General features: G+C 42.2%; 1 protein-coding gene across 6 annotated transcripts in view; it reads left to right on the forward strand.

The window, feature by feature from the left end:
* cep112 (centrosomal protein 112) overlaps nt 1-19,166 on the forward strand; it is a 92,254-nt gene that overhangs the window by 68,944 nt on the left and 4,144 nt on the right. For all 6 annotated transcript variants that reach the window (XM_037978736.1, XM_037978737.1, XM_025007172.2 and 3 more), the window contains 2 exons: nt 1,573-1,722; nt 13,127-13,216. In XM_037978736.1, the coding sequence (XP_037834664.1) occupies nt 1,573-1,722; nt 13,127-13,216 (240 nt within the window). The remainder of the gene's footprint in view (nt 1-1,572; nt 1,723-13,126; nt 13,217-19,166) is intronic.

Consider the following 19,166-nt stretch of genomic DNA (forward strand, 5'->3'; position numbering starts at 1 on the left):
TGTTTAAACAATATTAACGCTCACAAGTCTTTATTTAATGATGAATTCTGTTTTATGCGAGTACTGTGGCAGCCACAGATGGGTTGTGCAGAGTATCCCCTGGATCCTCACACAGATCAGCCCCTTGGATGGAGTTACACTGACAAGATTACAGTAGTTAGGTCATAGCCTCACAATAGTTTTTGTACAGATCAATATGTGACTTTAAAGTGACTGCAACAGTCTTAAATCATTTATGTTCATGTTACTGAATGCAAATTTGACATAACCATCATGTATCATTGCACAGCCTCTTTCTCACAATGATGAGGATCTTTTTCTGGCCTTAGAGATTCACGAATCTGTCTGAAAATGGTGGGAATAAACTGAGAACTGCTCGTTTTTCTCCCTTGTTTTTTCTTAGTTCAGGTTCACAGAATCCTGCCATTAGCCCTGAACGGGCTTTGGAACATAAACAAGTCTCATCAGACCATTTATAGACCTAAAAATGCCTGCCTGACAACCAGATGGAGATGGAGCCGTGTTGTGTGTGTTGACAGGCAGTTGAGTTCAGTAGTTTAGAGTGCCACCACTGCCAGGGGTGTGTGTGTGTGTGTGTGTGGAGGACCAGCAGATGCAAGGAATCCATATAGCAGAATAATTGCCGTGCCCAGAAATGATGCTCCCATAAAAATGTGCCATTTGTTGCTTTCATGTGGCTGTACACATTAAGTCTAATCTCCATCTCACCGTCGCTCCACCCTCGCTGTCTCTGTCTGTCTGGTGGACCCGGATCGCCGTAACTCCCACACTCCTACATGGCGTTCAGATTCCAGCGGGGGCTAGTCCTCCAGAGCAGTGAACACGGTAAACAATTATCTGTCTAGCCCAGAGCTAGCTGCAGCACTGTGCACCCCCCCCCCCCNCACACACACACACACACACCCCTCCTCTCTCTCACCACCGCCACCTTTTTCCTCCCTCTCCCTCGCCTTATTTCTTTCTACTCACTCTCATCTTTCCTCATCTTCTCTCTAACTGTGGCTTAAATAGAATGTTAATTTGGACTGGAGGTTTTCAAAGACGAGCCACTTCCTTTTCATCTTAGCGTGCACTGCAAGTTCACCAACACAAAGTGGCTTTGCTCCTCTTCTAAAGGGAAGTTGTTTTTTTCTTTTTTTTTTTTTTTTCAAATTCCCTCTTTTCTTTCCCCGTCTTTCTTCTCTGTGTCTTCTGTCTCGCCTCTAAAACAGACATGAGACTCAGGGAAAAGAGGTGTTTCAAGGTGACTGTTTGCCATCCAGATCCCTTTTTAGAAGTGAAATGTGTGTTTTGTTTCTCATGCAAGTCTCTTTCTGGGGCCAATTCAATGACTGGGATCAGACCAGCATTTTGTTTAGTGAACATGTTTTGCAGTTTGCTTGCGGCGATAAGTTTCCTTTTTCCTCCCGTTGCATATGCACATTTCTGAGAGCAGGTGTGTTTACTCATCAGTACAGGTTAGTGATCAGCCTTTTCTGTCTGGTCCCTGTGAGTCTGTGAGGATCAAACGAGTTTTTGAGCGTCTCCGTTTCCCGTTTTATCCCCCAACAGCTGATTGCAGAGCTGCAGACATCTGTATGTGACTCGAAAGAGGAAGCTGTTCGTTTGCAGCAGGTGATGGAGAAGCAGCTGGAGGAGGTCAACGCTCGCTGGGATGAGGAGAGACGGACAATTAACCATCATGCCGATGAGGCCAACAAGGTTTGTGTGGGCACGTTCACTTCTTCACTCTCACATTTATTGTCTTATAAAATATGTTTTTATCCTACATTTGTATGTATTTTATACAGTAAATTCCCAGTGTTCGGGTCATCTGGCCTTCCTGAATCTCTTGGTTCAGTATAATACAAAGGAGTTGCTGTAAATGATTTAAAACCCCACTTAATCAACCCCAAAAGTTATGTTCATAAGAAAAGGAATCCCCTTCTTGGCAGCCATCCACACGGAAACAGCATTTTAGCAGCACTGAAATGTTTTTCGAGAGGGGGAAAAAAATCTTGAAACACCACCGTTTTCATATAGACAAGCAAAACGTAACCTTTGGAAAACAATGATGTCATAGCCCCACCTCTGATCTAAACTACAACCCACTCATGTTGTAGGTTAGATGTAACAACAAGTGCAGAACATAACAGCTTCTCCTTCTAGAGAAGGCTGATGAACAATAACATACACCACATACTTTACTCACAATGAAGGAGAAGTAAACAGGGAAGGACTTTTCTATTTTCTTTCTTAAAAACCTTAGTCTGAGCCAAATAAAATGCAGTTTATATCACCATGGCAACCATAACACACAGCTCCTGTACATAAAGTAATCAGTGTTTACATCCACCTGTAGATAAAACTCTTAGGACTCTCAGTATCAAAACATTAACAGCACTGAAAACTCGATTTTTTTAAAGCTTTTATTTTAAAAGGATTTGTTTTTATATTTTATGCTAATTTTAGGTTATTCAGTACGTATGCCTGCACTGCTCACATCTATGTTTCTAAACAAATTTTTATTTAACAAAAAAAGAGAAAAATTGAGCCTGTACGTTTTTGTTTTTTTTTTTAATCTGAGCTACTAGTGCCTGATTTATTCTTTGTTTTGTTCCGGTGGTCTTAACAATGGTAGTTGTCGGGTACATCTGCAAACTTCATCCTCTTAAATAAAGTTCTGTCTGGGTTCAGCTTTAATGGAGTCGACACGGTCGCTCTTCTTTTGTTGAAGCCCACTTGCTGTTTGCTTGCGCTTTGTCATTTTATGGCTATCTGCAAACTATATAGTCTCTTTAAGTGGATAGTATGCTTTGTGTCTGGCTGAGGCTCAAAAATCCGTCTGCTGCACCCCGTGACCCACGTCAGGAACGCTCTTTATCATTACTGTCATCTCTTCTTTTTTCACTGTCAAAATTTACACTCAGACTTCAGTCTGCACACTTTTACTTTTAACTTGGTTCATCTTTAAAATCTATTCACTAAGCCACATTTTGGTTAAATGTTTGCTTGTTTTTTAATCTTTATCCAAATTTATTATTTTTTTTCTTTGTATCTTTTCTTCTGCCTGAACCAGACAGGAATATGGTTGCAGTGGCAGTTGATTGGGCGTGGCTCACTAAATAAAGAGTTGTTGTGTCTGGGATCAGTACATGTTTCTAAACACAACTTGGTCTGTTTGTGGCTGCAGCTGCCTCATATAGAAAATAAGCAAATCTGTGAGGCTCCACTGAGACCTCTTCTCCTTTCAGGCCCTGGTAGCCCAGGTACACATACTTTTTAACCATTAAATTCAATATAAAAACAACAACTGTTCAATCCTAACCTATGCCTGAAACTATTGTTTTCCAGGTTTTTTCATGCATGTTTACCCACTTTGGCCAGTGGTTAAACGGCAGCTTTCAGATTCCATTTTCTGTCTTCGTTATTATTGTCCCCCCTCTGTTAACCACCCACTAATGAGACAACAATTAATGGTTACATTTCATAATAAAGGCCAGACATTATGGGGTGGGGGTGGAAAACACACAGGGATATGGAGGATTATACAAGTCAAACAGGAAATACTGAAGCTACATAAAGATGAAATGTCAGCTTGAAAGAAGACTGAGGGGAAAGGAGTGAGATGACAAATAATGATGAGGGGAAAAGGAACAGGGGGGAGCAACAAAAGGGTGAAGGAAGTGTGAGAGATGATACTAAGGGGGTAGTGAGGAGCTGTCAGTGGGCCATCGGAGGGAGTGTGTCGCCCGCTGACATTGTTTCCATGCTGCTCACTTCAAAGGACTCGGATTATGAAGAGAGCGAGGGGCTTCAGACAATGGGAGGGGAAGAAAATAACATCAAAGTTAGCCGCACATTTGAATTGGGATAATCCCAAAACAGTTGTTCTGAATGCATGCTGCTCCGGATCAGATGTCCCTCTTTCTCTTTTTTTTCTTTTTTTTTTTCTTTTTCCCTGCCAGCCCCATTCTGCTGTTTCTATCATGAATTTAGCTCCCTCTGTGGCTCTACTGTACTTGGACCTCTTAAATGTGGGTGTTAGCTGCAGAAACCTTCTTGTTAAAGCCCTTTTTTTAGAACATTGGAAGTATAGTTAAGTATGCTCATTATGTTTTTTTTTCTCTTATGTGATATTTAGGTGTATAAATATTTCTGTGCGCTCCAGCTTGAAATAAGGTCTTTATGCTCGTGCTCTCTCTGGTGCTCTCAGTCTGACATTTTGTCTTTTGTTCCCTTCGTCTTCAACTAGAGTCCAAACCAAACCCACAACAGCAGACATGCACGTCATGTTTTTTTTTTCCCAGGTCCAAGTTTGAAGAATAAATGACAAGTAGAAAAAGTTGGTGTTATAAAGGTACACATCATGTGACCGGTACTGAAAAAACACTTTGTAAACTTTGTTTGTGCTCTTACAATGCCATGCAATATGTTCACAGCAGCAACCGCATGACATTGTGAATAATGTTGTATTTATGTGGTACATATGAGAAGGACACACAGCTTTAACAAGGTGAAGAAGAAAAACAAGTAAATCCAACATCTATTGTAGGTATAAAAGTGCTACAAGTTTGGCACAGTACTGTGGCAGCGCAGCCAAAGGGTTTGTATAGCATAGCATGAGTTTGTGTAATGGCATTGTTGCCAACATTATTAGTTCATACGTGACATTTCAGAGTTGCTGCATAACGTTTCGACATGACCCAGAAACTTGGTATTGCTGGAGATTACATTACTTATTCTAGGGAATCAGATACGTAAAGATGCAATATTGTGATGTTATTTTCTTACAGCCACATAACTCCATACATTATAAATGCACAAACACAGGGGTATGAGTCAGCCATGGTGAAAAACAATGTGGCTTCATATTTTTGTCAGTTGTTCGTTATATAGGGGTTGAAGAAGAGGTGATCATAATATTTTAGGTTTGTGACTCCACAGTTATTGATTATTTGGGACAGGACCAGCTGTGGATTGGTCATATGTGTTCATATATTTATGTGTGTTTTTGTTGCTGTTACATATGAGGTGCAACCGTTTTCAGTTTCTCTTACTTCATTATTATGGTCCTTCTCCAGGCGAAGAGAGAGCACAGCAAGCCCTGTGGTCCAGATTAGAAATCCAGACAATGACAAGATGTAATGACACCATGTAATATTTTAATGCAGTAACACTTTTGATACATTTTTAAACACAAGTGCTTTTAATCTTCAAATCCAACACTTTATAACAAGGAGATGAATCATGCCGCTAGCTTTTGCTGTCCGTAGCTGTGAGTTGGAAAACATCTGCAGCACTTAAAAATATCCTCCCAAATGGTCTCTGACACAGTGAAGATGTTGTTCTTGTGGTTTTAAAGAGTGCCTCCGTTCCAATTTAATACGACCTGCAGTTTCTTGAACTTTTATTTTTCTCTTTTTCTCTCCATATTCTGCTTACTGCATTTGTGGCAGCAAACCAAATGTAGATTATAGCAGGACAACTGTAGTCTGCCGCATAAAGAATTTAAATCACTCACACCTTCTAGCTGCTATCCAGTTCCTTTAAAGTTACCAGTTCAGATACAGCATGTCAGTAAGCCTGGGATTAGAACGAAGTTTTAATAAAAAGGCAATTGGGTCGGTGTCAAAGAACTGTGAAGTTTTATCTTTCAGGATATTCATATTGAATGAGGGCCACTGTAGCACCTTGGAGTACAGCTCGTGTTTTGTTTGTAAGATCAGTCACATCCTGGCGTTATCTGTTTTTCCTTTTACATCCCTGTCTAATGTTGCTTTAAACATGTGCAGGTATTTGTGGAAAAATGTGAAGTTAAATAATGAGGTTTTTGGAAAAACTTGAGTCCATGTTTTGACTTTTTGTGGCTATTTTCACAGGCAGTGTCTTTGTGCATGCATACAGTATCTCAACCTAGTGTTTGAGTGTGCATATGCACTTACTTAAAAATTTGAAGCTGCCATATCTGACTGAACTGAAGCCCACATACACTGCCAAGAGAACGGCACACACACACAGACCTGTCTTATTTTTCTCACACACCCTACCTTTCCAACTCTGTATCTTTGAACTCTTTCAGTCTCAAACTCTGTTTCTGCACTCACATTCACAGGCACACATGCTCGCCTCACCCTGCCAAAAGGAAGAGGTGGCTGGTGAATAAACAATGGCACTCCGCCCATAGTGTCACCCGCCTGGGCTTTGATCAGCACCGCTGTTCCTGCTCCCCACAGCAGAGCTTCCAGTCTTTCTTACCTGCCGAATGTTGCCATACGCGCACGCTTCCACCTATAACCCAGTGTTTGTGGGCCTACATGCAACCTCTCCCGTTTTTTTTTCCCCCTCCTCACTGAGGTCCTCAAGTCTTTACCTGTATCTTTCTCTCACACAGCAGCCCTTTGAGTTAGTGCCCCTTTCTGTACAGTGTTGCATTCTTTTACATGCACCTTCATAAACTCTGTGGAACACACACAAATAGGAACGCACACCTTTGAGTCGGGCACATCCAGCGGCAGCTTGCGGTGCGAGTCAAAGAGAAGGTCCTGGTCCTGTGGGTGAAATGACAGTAGACATGTTACATAATGCAACAGTGACCATTGTCTCACAGTGTTTGAGGATGAGAGTGAATATATGAGGCGTGCTGTCCCTTGTACGCTACTCAGTGTATTCTTTGTCAAATTCACACTTGATGTAGTCTTTGTGATCCAGTTGCCTGAGCTTTTGTGCATGCATAATAATAACAAGGGGTCCTGCGCGCGCACACACACATGCAGGCTTTCATAGGGTCTAGTTGTAGCAGCTGCAGTTCGTCTGTAGTTGTGTAGTTATATATGCATTAGTTTCTGAGGGGTTGAAAGGATGACTTTGCCTGTGGGAAGGAATGGCAGCACTGGATCAAGAACAGGTGTGCTGGATACTCTCTGCTGCCGAGGCAAAGAGCGCCTTCAAACACTTTGTGTATGCAAGAGCGCCCTGCTCCACGTCCTTCGAAACATCCAGGATCTCCGTGTTGACCTTGAGCGGAACATTTGTTTGCTAAAGTTTGTCAACCATCTGCATTTCTAGCACTTTCTTTTTCCATTGTGTTTGCGAATGGGCGCAACTTTGACAGCGATCATTTATATTTAAAGATTTATACCATCCGCATTTGTGAAGCTGGGACTGTTTTCAAATTCTCTATGTCCATTGTGCTCCATGTGACTCGTACTGAAGCAGGAACTACAGCATAGGTGTTTTTGAGTACTTTTTTTAAGTGTTTATAAGTTTGACTGCAGCCATATATTGTCAACACAGAAGTGTTGGGACCCTGCAAGAGACGATCACAAAACTTTACATTGCAGTTGAGATGTAAATAAAGTTAAGTATGAAAATGAATGTAGTGCAATCCTGACTGAATTAGGAGCATCTGAAACGTTATTTGTAGCATGTTTATTACTCCATGTATTCCTGTATCTTTCCATATACATTTATCTTGTGGATAGTGTCTTGTCAGACACTATGGCTCCCCACACAGTGATGCCCCGGAGTAACACTGGTCTGCCTCTACACAACATTGACAGGATTAGTCTTAAACTTTCACAAAGTGGTCATCAGTAGTAGTACAGGACCAAGATTCATTCCTACCTCCTGGTGACAGCACCACTCCAAATGCAGGCGTCATTGCTTTAGTGTTACTGGCAGCCTACACATGGGACAGTGAACCTGTAGTTCTGTTGATGCAAATTATCAAAACACAATGATTGATGTAAAGGACGACAAGTGATGTAAGTCAATCAATCAATAAAGTTTATTTGTATAGGACACATTCCAGCACAAGGCAGTTTAATGTGCTTTACATCATAAAAACACAAAATTAAAAAGTCATTAAAACAACAACATACAGTCACCAAATTAGATACCAATACACATCCATTTATTATGATTCAAAAACAACTCTAAACGGGTGGGTTGTTAGCCTTGATTTAAAGGAACTCAGTGTTTCAGTTGTTTTGCGGAGTTTAATACCTGTGTCTGGACGGCAGGTGTACATGTCATGGCTCGACACGCAGTACAATACACTAATACCTCAGTGTGGTCCGTCATGGCAAACCAGAAACTTCACAACAGGTGGGGACCCTTTGGCTCCACCATCGGGCAACTGAGACCTTTGTACGCCTCCTGGTTGGTTTTGTGTTGATGGCCTCAGATTTAAATAGATACAAATTCATACAAATAAATTCTAATGCATGCTGTGTGAAATTCTGCTCCTTCATTTTGTAAAATTGTGAAAATGACTATAACACTGTCACAGTTTCAGGGCATTTTGTTATTTAGAATTAGTATTGGGCTTTAAATGACTACCCTGGATTTGTATGAATGTGACAATTAAAGACACTGTTGTGTCGTGTATCAGCTTGTTTATCACAAACACTCATCAGGCATGACACAATAGAGTACAGTGATGTTGAGATGAAATTGTGCTTTTGTTTTGAAGTTTGCTTTCCCCATTTGTACACAGCTCATATACAGAACATGTTTGCATGTGCGTGCAACTGACCACGCGTGCATTGTGTTGCCTGATTAATGACTTTTCCGGCTGCGGGCAGTGTTTTTGATCCACATATCAGAGGAGGAGGAAATAAGGGAGATAACATTCCAGGATGCTACGAGGGAACGTGGGAAATAGAACTGCTTGTAGACCCTCATCTAATGGCAGACAACAAAGAGAAGTTACTCACTAACCCACAAGTCGAATGTTGTGTTCAAAAGCCCTTAATGGCCTGGTGAATCCTGAGTATCCGTGTCTGAAACTCCTGGAAAAGAAGAATCCAGTAACCACTTGTGTAACATGACTGACAATGCTGTCCAGTGTTTTCAGGATGCAGTTATATTTGCAACTTTTTCTAAACTTAACATTTATTAAATGGCATGCAGTTTGATAAACAGAATTCATTTGCGAGTGCTGACACACAAACGAGCGCGAATACACACACCAGGCATATGGCGCATATTTTGAAGTTGTTTCCTATTCTCTTTCTACTGTCGCTCACAGCTGAAAGAGGCTGAGACAGAAAGATAAAGAACAGCATGTTCCCCCCGTGGGCATAACTCATTTGCAGCGTGTCTTCATTTGCGCGGCGATTGTCTTACTGTTTTCATCAGCGCTCGCGAAGACGCCCCCGTCAGCCGCACCGGCGTGCGCGCCGTATCGGAAAACACGAGATAACTGTTCAAATAGTTTTTTTCAGGAAAGTTCCTCACAGCCTAACTTCACCTCTCACTTGTGAATCGGTTAGAGGAAAAAACAGTTGAAAAGCGTCGGCGCACTAAAGAGCAAGTCGATTCGCACCAATATCAGTGTTATCTTTCAGAGGGGCCGTCCTGGTCAACTTGCTAAAGCACGTTTTTATTCCTGACAGTCAGACAGACAAGGCAGCAAAGCAAAAGTTTCTCTTCTCAAACACCTCAGGAGGGAGACCTTTCTCCTCCTCCTCCTCCTCCTCCTCCTCCTCCTACAGCTTCTTTCTTCTTTACCTTTCCCACAATCCTTTGATAAAAGTGCAGATAAAAGAGAGACTGTGCTCATCTTTCTGGCCATCCATCTCTCCTTGAGGTTAGCACCTCTTTTATTATTTACTATTAGATCAGTAGCAATACATCCACACAAAGCCTTGTTCTACTAAAGCTGCTCTGTGTGTGTGGGCGCAGTCCGCATATCTTTGCTTATGTATGTCTGTATGCTTTATGCCCCTTGTGTATGGATCTGTTCGTACCCTTTGCTTGCCTGTGTGTGTATAAATATGTGTGTGTGTGTGTCCTTGGCTGGAGGCGGTGCAGTGTGAGGTTTTTTCTGCTGTCTGAAGTCGTCCAGCCTCAGTGTCATTAGAGGATCTCTTTAATCCAGACTTTGGGAGAAACTTCTGACAGCACGCTGCAAATAGAAGGCCCCGCCGCACATGAAGAGCAGCTCAGCTCCTAACAAAACACAGAGTTTAAAGAGGCCCCTGGCCTTTTTTTTTTCCCTCCCTCCCTCCTCTCACCATTCCCTCCTTTCTTTCTTCTTTGCTTTTTTTCCCCCCTGCCCTCTGTTGCTTTTACTTCACCCTAGGGAAACATGCTTGCCTTATCTGCGCAGGAGGACCACCCAGGAAAGAATGACTCAGGCATCGCTGCATCTGTGTGTGTGCGAGCGCGCACGCGGCACGATAACTGCACACTCATTTGACTGAGTGCAGCGCTCACATTTTTAGAACTTGTGTTGTTAATATTGATGCGTGCCCATACCTGCACGAAGCCCTCCGAGCAGTGTTTGTCAGTGCACGTGTGCCTCGCTGCTCCTTTGAGCTGAAGTTTGGAATGAAAGAAAGGCAAAACCACAATTGTTGATGGAGAGGTGAACGAGGCCTCAGGGGTACGCCGCTGACCCCATCTCTTCGACCCAACCACGTGTCTCTCTCTCCTACGCCTCCCTCGTTTTTCTTCACCTCCTGAGACCCTGCGTCCTCATACGAGGACTTTGCATTAAGAAACAAACCTTTCTTAACTTTGTATTCTCTCCTCCTGGTGTGGTCACATTTCTCTCTGGCTGTTTTCTGTTGTTTTGCAACTCAATGTCCTTCATATCACTCAGATAATGTTTTTGCCTTTTGTGTTTGTGTGTCTTTTAGCGAAATCGCTCAGAGTCGTTCACAACACATAAGTCCTACTTGTTACATTCACTCTTTGCCTAAAATTTTAGCCTTACTTATTGAAGTCATTTCTGTTGGTCTGTTAGCAAAATATCTCATGAACGCCTGGATGAATGTTAATGAAAACTCTCACAAACAATCATTGGATCAGCTTCAGGTTCTGCATACGACGCTCCACATTACAGTGGAAACAAGCTGCGTCCTCATATTAATATGAGAGGGACGTCACGCTGAAAGGATTCCTTTTGTGAATCCAACGCTTTTGTTTCAGCTCCTTCAGTGGGACAGGTGTTCCCAGGAGTTTATTCTAACCTTACAGACGTATTGTTTTAAGCTTTTCTTTATTTTTATTACTAAAATCAAATGTGTCTGTCTGGGTTGGTGACATTTCTTTAACATCATCCATCCGTCCTGCCTGACTACAATAAATGAGTCCGAAGCCTTTATGACTCACAAAGCTCCTCCTGCTCATCAGCAGAATCGTCCCATATGATTCTATTAACCGGGTGACAAATGGTGAACTCGTGACCTCAGACGGGATTTGAGCGCATCGAATGTGGAACCCACAAGAAAGCGCATGTCACCGACAAAGCCCTCTACTTAACTGTCCTTCCCAGAAGAAGCGGTTCAGAAATGCTGCGTCACGGTGCGGGAAAGCAGACTTTGGTTTAGAGGGGGGGGGTGTCAGGGTTTCTCATCTTCATCTCGTGCATCAATGTGCTAATGCACATTAAATAACTTGTAGATAAGTGCTTTTTTTTCACTGACATTTGCACTTACTCCTACAGATTGATTATTGGATGTGTTAAAATAAATGTAACTCTAAAACCTGGTAAAATGCTTCTTAAGACTAAAAATCTGCTAAATGCTTTCACGACTGACAAACTAAAGGTCTGAAATAAAAAAGAAATATTTCACATTCACCCTGTTACTGTAATCCGTTTACATAAACCTGACTAAAAGTTCTTTTTTGTTGTTAAGTTATTAATTCACCAGTAAAGAAAATTAATGACTGGAGATGAGGTCTGTAACAAGACTGACTGTCCCAGAAATGGTTTCACTGATGGGATTACACTGGTGCCTTTTTATCCTGAGGTGCTAAAGTTGCTCCTTTCACACATCTGTCGAGCCCAAAACGTCTCTGTCCCTTTTGGTGTCCTGTTTGTTCTGAAACGCCTCTGATGTTTGTTTTCCACACTGTAGGCATTATGTGAGGTCAGGTTTTTGTTTTTAGTCTTACCACTGCCACAGTTAGTTCAGTTTAGGCTAAAACTGTGACAGAGACCACAGTGCACAAATGACCAAAATCTGATTTCCACACTCATCTTTATGATGCACTGGCAGCTAAAGACACAGAGGTTTAGTTTAGTGTGTTATAAGTTTTATAAGCAGCTGATTCTGTTTATATAAAGTGAGATTTTATCAGCAGTATAAGAAAGAAAAATGTCTAGGCACACTGTGATGGAAGCAAACAATTTTAGATGTCTTAGATTAGTGAAATAAAGTTAATATGTGACCAAAAATGGGTCAAGACTGGAGCTTCTGATGTTTTAGCTGTTTAGAAATCAGAGTTCTGCTATTGTGAAGTTCATCCTCACCCTAATGTGTGTGTGAGAGAGATTTATGTCAGTTGAGTGGGCTGTAGATCAGGTGGTCATGGCTATCACCTGGACTGTGTTTCCTTCCGCCCAGAAAACCAACAAGCCAACACCTGGCCCACTCACTCAGCTCCAGTGGGGCAGAGAGGAGGGTGATGCAGTGGCTATTGATTGTTGCCAGAGCCCCACACACACTCTCACACACACACACGTCAAAGAGGTGTGTGTAAGTGTAAAGTGCACATCATTCTCTCTCTCTCTCTGTTTTCCATGCAGACCAATCAGAGATGAAATGTCCACATGTGCACTGAAAACATCTGGTTCTGTGTTGCACTCAGGAACTGCGCCTTACTATCACTTACAGGCAGAGAGGAAAGGATTTGAACTGCTCACACACACAGCTCATTTTTATTTTCTCTCTTGCCTAAATGTTGGAAAAAACACAAAGTTCATTCTTACTGAGGAAATGTAATCAGCATGAGCTTTAGGATACAGGTCTTTTTATTTTTTTTTCCAACCTCCGTGAAAAACTTACCAGAAAACTTTAAAAGTTTGCTAATTTGTTGTGTGAGGGCAAAAAAACTCTTTCTGTTTGTCCTTGATAAAAACTTTGTCTTAATGAAGAGTTTTCCTGTAGTTACCATCCTGGCTCTTATTTTGGCTTTTTCATCTCTTCGACATATTCTCACAGGTGTCTGTCTACGTGCTTGTTGAGTTTCGCGCAGCTGAAGTTCTCTCTTCTGTCGCCTGCTGATATGTAACCGTAGATCAGTGTCTATCGGTTTGTGTCACACGCACGTCAAAGCGCACAGGTTCGGAGCGGCTTCTCAGTTTCCGTCTGTCTCTGCTCTTCCCCAGGCTCTGCAGGAGAAGGTGGAGAGTCTGCAGAGGCAGCTGCACTGCGCGGAGAAGAAGCTGCTCAGCAAAGAGCTGGAGACGGAGGAGAGGGTAACAAAGTGACTCGTCTTCTCCTCTGAGTCCTCTTTTCTATGCATGTCAAAAAAACAAAAAGACACGCTGTCTTATTTCAGCCTTTTACCTGCTCATAATTGCAACCTTTTGCCCCTATCGTTCTCGCCGCACTTCTTTTTCATCCTCGCCAGCTTTTAACCTTCATATCTTTTGTTAATTATACAATCCTTTTCTCGCTTCATGTTCCTGAGTTGATCCTCCAGGGGGCCACCAAAGGCAAACGAAACATGTCCTTTCCCTCCTTTCCGGCCCTGCCCTCATCACTCTCCCATCTCACCTTCTCCTGTTCACAGTCAGCGATATGCCCCCTTCCACATTTCCCAAATTCCTTGAGATCTGGCTTCAAGAGCCAGCGCCTAGGGCCAGGAATGCCACCACTGCCTGTGTTCAAAAGGAAAGCCTCTTCGTGCGTGCATGCACACACACACACACACACACACACACTCCCCGTGGCTCTGGAGAATGCCCTGTAATCAGGCTCTGTTTTGACCTTGATGCACACAGAGAAGAAAGCACTAATGACTGCGCTCACGCAGGAGGTCGGTCTTTGTACCGCGGCGTGTACACCGATGGCATTCATCCTCCGATCCGCCCACTGACCCTTGTACACACTTCACACACTCGTCACACACCTCAGTGTCCGGCTGTCATAAATCCTGCTGAAGGGTCGGTGGTTTTCAAGAGCCACTCATCACTGACCCACACCCGGGGGTGGCGCCGAGTTGTTCCCCTGACTGCTTTAAACTTTGGTTTTATTTTTGTTTGTTTCTTTCTTTTATCAAAGCACATTTTTGGATGTTACACATCAACTCTGTCTTACTCTGGTAGTGCCCAAAGGATTTCTAAAATCAGAAGAGTGATTAAAACCAGCTCCTTCTGATAGAAATAACTTGCCAAATTTGACAAAGTGAAGCATCCCACGCAGGTGGGAACAGGAACTGAAACTCATTTTAAAGCTTAAAGTCATATTTCAGATCTTTTGAAGTTGGGTTCTGTGGGAAGGTTACGAACAATCAATATCTTGCGTGTTGTAGACGGCGCTTTAAAGGAGAAGTACCTTAATCCTGTCCAGACTGATGAGCTAATGACTAGTCTGAGCAGATCCAAGACCAAAGTGGATTGCAGCCATAATAAACAACTCCAAATCTCAAAAACCTTTATTTATTTATTTGATCAGCCTGTACATCGCTGTCAGTTTCACATCACACGGTGTCCACTTTGTGTCCTGGCTGCTGAAAACAGGTGAGGTATTAATTGACTGAAATTTTTTACAGAACCCCAATTCCAAAAGATCTGAACTGCTGCGTTAACCTTTTAATTTTTATTGTCAATTTTTCATTTTGGATTAGACGTAATTGATTATTGGACATTTTGAGTCCCTGTCCTGAAAGCTAAAGCGCTCCCATCCCATGAGGCCTGAGAACAGAAACTGTACGCTGAGTATTAGTCTCGTCTCACAGAGTTAATGCTCCGGTGCACTGCCACACATCCTGAACTACACTTCACTTAGATCAGCTTGAGGGAAATATGCGGCATTCTGATTTTCACTGCTTTTCCTTTCTGCAAAGCATCCCGCCGTTTCCTGTAAACCTCAAAAACAGAAAGATTTCATTCAGGTATCATTTCAAACATTCTTATTGTGATTACTCCCTAAAGAATGTAGTCTGTGACGCAGATGCTGGCAGCAGTTTGCACCGACACCAAAAGTTCAGCTTTCTTCTATTACAGAAACCGCAACATGGTGATTTCATTTCACGTTATCTTCAGGCAAAGAATGCATGAACGACATTAGGAATGTGACAAAACTTTTAGTTCTGCTTTTACGCTCCTGACAGTTCGTGAATCACAACCCCACACACACACACACACGTCACTAATCTATTAGTGTAATCTAAAACAAGAGTTTTGACTCCAGCATTTTGAAGCATTTTGACTCTCGACTCACCTGAAGGCAGGTCTGTGTTTAAGTGCACTCTAAATTGAAAGAAAGCATCTTTTTTTTTTACATCATAGTTGCACTTTAATTGTTGAGGACATAGTTGTTTTATCCCCTCCTCCTCCTCCTCCATACTTCCCTTGTTTATTTTCCGAGATGTGTGTTGTATCTTTTGTAATCCGAAGCAGCATTTCTGCCCAGACTTCACACAGATGTTGCTTTGCTTTACACTGAGGCTCCTTCACCTCTATCATCATCATCATCAGCTCGCTGCATGGCTGAATTCTCCCTGAAGACACATCTGAACGCAGCTCTTTGTGTAAAAACACGCTGATCAGCAGGTGTGAAGAGCTGTATGTTTCAGATGACTCTTCCTGCAACATGGAGGCCTGGTTTCATTCAGGTTAAAGGTGGGCGACAATGTTTTTGTCTGTGTTCGCCTGTTAGCGAAATATGTCATGAGCCACTGAACAAATTTGAATGGAACTTGCAGAAAGTAATCAGTCAACTCAATTCAAGATGGCTGCGACAGAAAACTTGCCTTAAAAAAACGGGAAAAAGCCTGTAACTCGGCCATTTTTATTGATATCAAGCTAAAATTAGATGTCCTGATAATAGCTGAGAGTCATCCCCAACACAGAATCTGAGCACTAATGCTGTAGATCTTTGTTTGAAACTTCCTTCCTTTAAGGAGTCTGAGTTTTGCTTCCTCTGGAGTTGATGTGTGAATCAGGCGTCAGGCAGCGGGTCGAGCCGGCTCAGGAAACACCGCCGTGTTTTCACCAAGCAGCCAACTGTCCTACAAGCTGGTCGTCATCAGAATAGGAAAAAAAAAAAAACCTCAAGGGAGGTCTTGACATATCTGCATGAGTTCATATTTTTAGTACACATACAGTCTAAAAATATGCAACTGTTAGCTTGTTGAAATCACTTTAGAAAATCCAAAAATGTCGATAATTCAGTCAATTTTACAAATATTGTGTTAAAGTTTGGTGTGATTGTAGCTTCCAAACTATTGTCTCATTGTGGGATTTTTGCTTAAAGCTTTACCATTAAGTGTTAGTTAGGTGTATATGATATTCGGAGCATTGACAGAACGTACAATATGTTTGTTTAAAATGTTTCCATTCCCTATTTAGAGTCAACTGGCTGAATTTTAATGAAAGTTTCAGAAAATAATGATTGAATGTACGGTAACCGATTAACTTTAGGATTCAAGGTGGCTAATCGATATTAGCCAACACAAAGGGGCTATAGCTCAGACAGTTTTACAGATACTGAGCTAAAATTAGTAGTAGCTGAGAGTCATTCACAACAGATACTCTGAGGGTGACATCTTGTGTAAAACGTTCTTTTCAAGGTTTTAAAACGGCAACAATAAGATGATCTTAGTCTAAAACTCTAGCATGAAAGGTGGCGGGCGACATGCATTCGTTCCAGTCCTTTAATCTCAAAACAATGTAAAACCAATCTGTTGTTTTGTTTTGTTTTTGTAGGATTGCGAGCCTAAAGATCCAGCCGAGCCGTTTCTGTTCAACATTACATCAGCAGCAGCCAATCTGCTCTGTACTGTAACTCCAGAGATCTGTAGCCAGTTCTAATCTCTTTGTCTTTTCTCTCTTTTTTTTAATTTTATTTTTGTTGTTTTTATAAAGCTGTTCCCCTCCCACAGCAAAGCCTTTTTGATTTCAAAGCGCTCTTTAGTGAGCTCGCTGCGTGCCAGCTCCGTGGATGTGGAGGTGCAAACTTTGTGAGCGGTGGCATTTTTTGATGTACCCTCTTGTTCCTGACATCATTTTTTTTTTTTTGTCGCTTAGGAACAAGGTGGGGTGTATAAAATATGTCTTTCCAGAAGCTGCTTCCCCCCACCACACACACACACACACACACTAACTTCATTAGCATACATCAAGCATCCCAGCGACGTGACAAACTTCATTTGAAGGTTGAAAGTGTTTAGGGCTTGTTCCTTTCTGCTGGCAGCTGTCACAGAACCATGCCGTGTGACGGCACCGAACGCAAGAGAAAGTCACAACCACAATCTGAAGCCTATATATAGATGAAATGTTGTCATTTTAAGATGACTGAGAGGGGAAAACGACTGCCGCTCCTCACAGTCCTCAAAACTGTGCCTCGTCGGGAACAAACAGAACCTCATTTCAGAAAGGGCTGAGCAGATGAAACCTGATTTTTCTTTTTTCTTTTTTTTTCTTCAATAAGTCGAGGTCTGTTTTCTTTACAAGGGGAAGCGGCGGCACACGTCTCCCTCTCAGTGTTTCCCTTCTTCTCTTTTCTGTCCTTTATTACTTTCATCTGGAGTCTGTCAATGACCACAAACCCCGTAATGGGTTTGATCAGCAGCGCTCTCCCATTTGCCTTAATGGCGAGAAGCCTTTAATTTATTTTATTTACCCCCACCCCCCCTTCAGATCTCGTCGCGTGTCTCTTTCTACCTGTCAGAAACACAAACGCACCCGCCGCTGTAAGAAAGAGATGTTGAAAGAGGAGAAAGAGCCGTGTGTGTTCGCATGAAAAGGAAAACGGAGATGGAGCTTGGAAAACCAACGCCAGAGAAGAAATGTCTGTAAGAAAACGAGCCGGGCATCTTCGGGGAGGCAGATGTTTCTGTTTTGCATTTTTAACCTCACTCAGAAACATGTTGAAGTCAGGAATTTTGTTGCTGCAACTGTTAGTGAAGCGGGGGATTGTTTTTAAAAACTACTAATTCCACTCTCACACAGTGCAGTTTGGAAAGAGCATAAAACTTCCATAATTATCCCCCGACACCAAGGAACAAAGGTGGACGCTTGTGTTTTTGCTTGTCTGTCTGTTAGCAAAATATCTCATGAATCAGTCGCCAAATTTTAATGAAACTTGCAGAACGTAACCTTTAGCTTGAATAAATTTTGAGTCAACCTTATTTAAGATGGCCGCCACAGCCAGCTGACCTTCAAAAACACAACAAAAGCTATAACCCAGTCGATTTTACAGATATTGAGCTCAAATTTGGCGTGGTAGTAGCTGCGAGTCATTCACAACACGTACTTCCAGTGCTACTCATGGTGCGAGATCTTTGCCTAAAACTTTACCTGTTAGTGTCTGTTAGCTAAATATCTCATGAACCACTGGACAAATTTCAATAAAACTCTTAGAAAGTAATCAATGGCTGTGTCTACAGCTGATTAACTACATGAAGATGGCCTCCACAGCTAATGAACATTAGCCTTCACAGAAATGGCTATAACTCAGTCAGTTTTGCAGATATTGAGCTGAAATGGAATGTGGTAGTAGCTGAGAGTCATTACCAACACATGCTCTGCAGCAGATTTTAAGGTTTGACCAAAATGGCTGCAGCTCCATCGTTTCTCAACAAAAGATGCGAGGCCTTCGATGTCTTCCGCGTTGTCACCTTTTCTGCAGCTCGCAGTCGCCTCCGCCGCTCTCCTGGAGTCCCTGTGAACACCCCGTTGTAGCCCGGCTCATTCCAGTGTGCGTACAGGACAGAAAATGGAGACAGCATCTCCGCAAAGGAGCTTATAATTTAGGCCGAGCGGACCTCTCATTGCTGCGGTGGCTGCACCATACATGAATCAAGAATGCAAAATGAAGGAACTTGGCTTTTGAAGAATCTGAGCCTTATATTCTGGGCGGTTGGTAAGGATGTGTTTATTCAACCATTGTTTATTGCTTTGGTCTGAAGTAGTGAAGTGTGTTTTGTCTTGGCTTGCCGTTCTGTTATGACTACAGAAGCTGCTATAGATAGACATTTAGAAAGATCTTTTTTTTTTTTTTTTGGTTCAAACTCTAGACGTTAAGATTAAAGCCTGTACAACCTGTTTTTTCGCCACTTGTTTGGAAAGATCCCTTTCAAATTATCCTTGACCTCATTCTCACACAGTGGGAAAAGAAAACATATTTTTGTAAACTGATGGATTTTTAACCCTCGGTAATTGGTCCAACACTTTAAAATGAACGGGCGGGGGGGGGGGG

The sequence above is a fragment of the Kryptolebias marmoratus genome, linkage group LG12 (genome assembly GCF_001649575.2).
Source record: "Kryptolebias marmoratus isolate JLee-2015 linkage group LG12, ASM164957v2, whole genome shotgun sequence".
In the NCBI taxonomy this organism is placed as follows: Eukaryota; Metazoa; Chordata; class Actinopteri; order Cyprinodontiformes; family Rivulidae; genus Kryptolebias; species Kryptolebias marmoratus.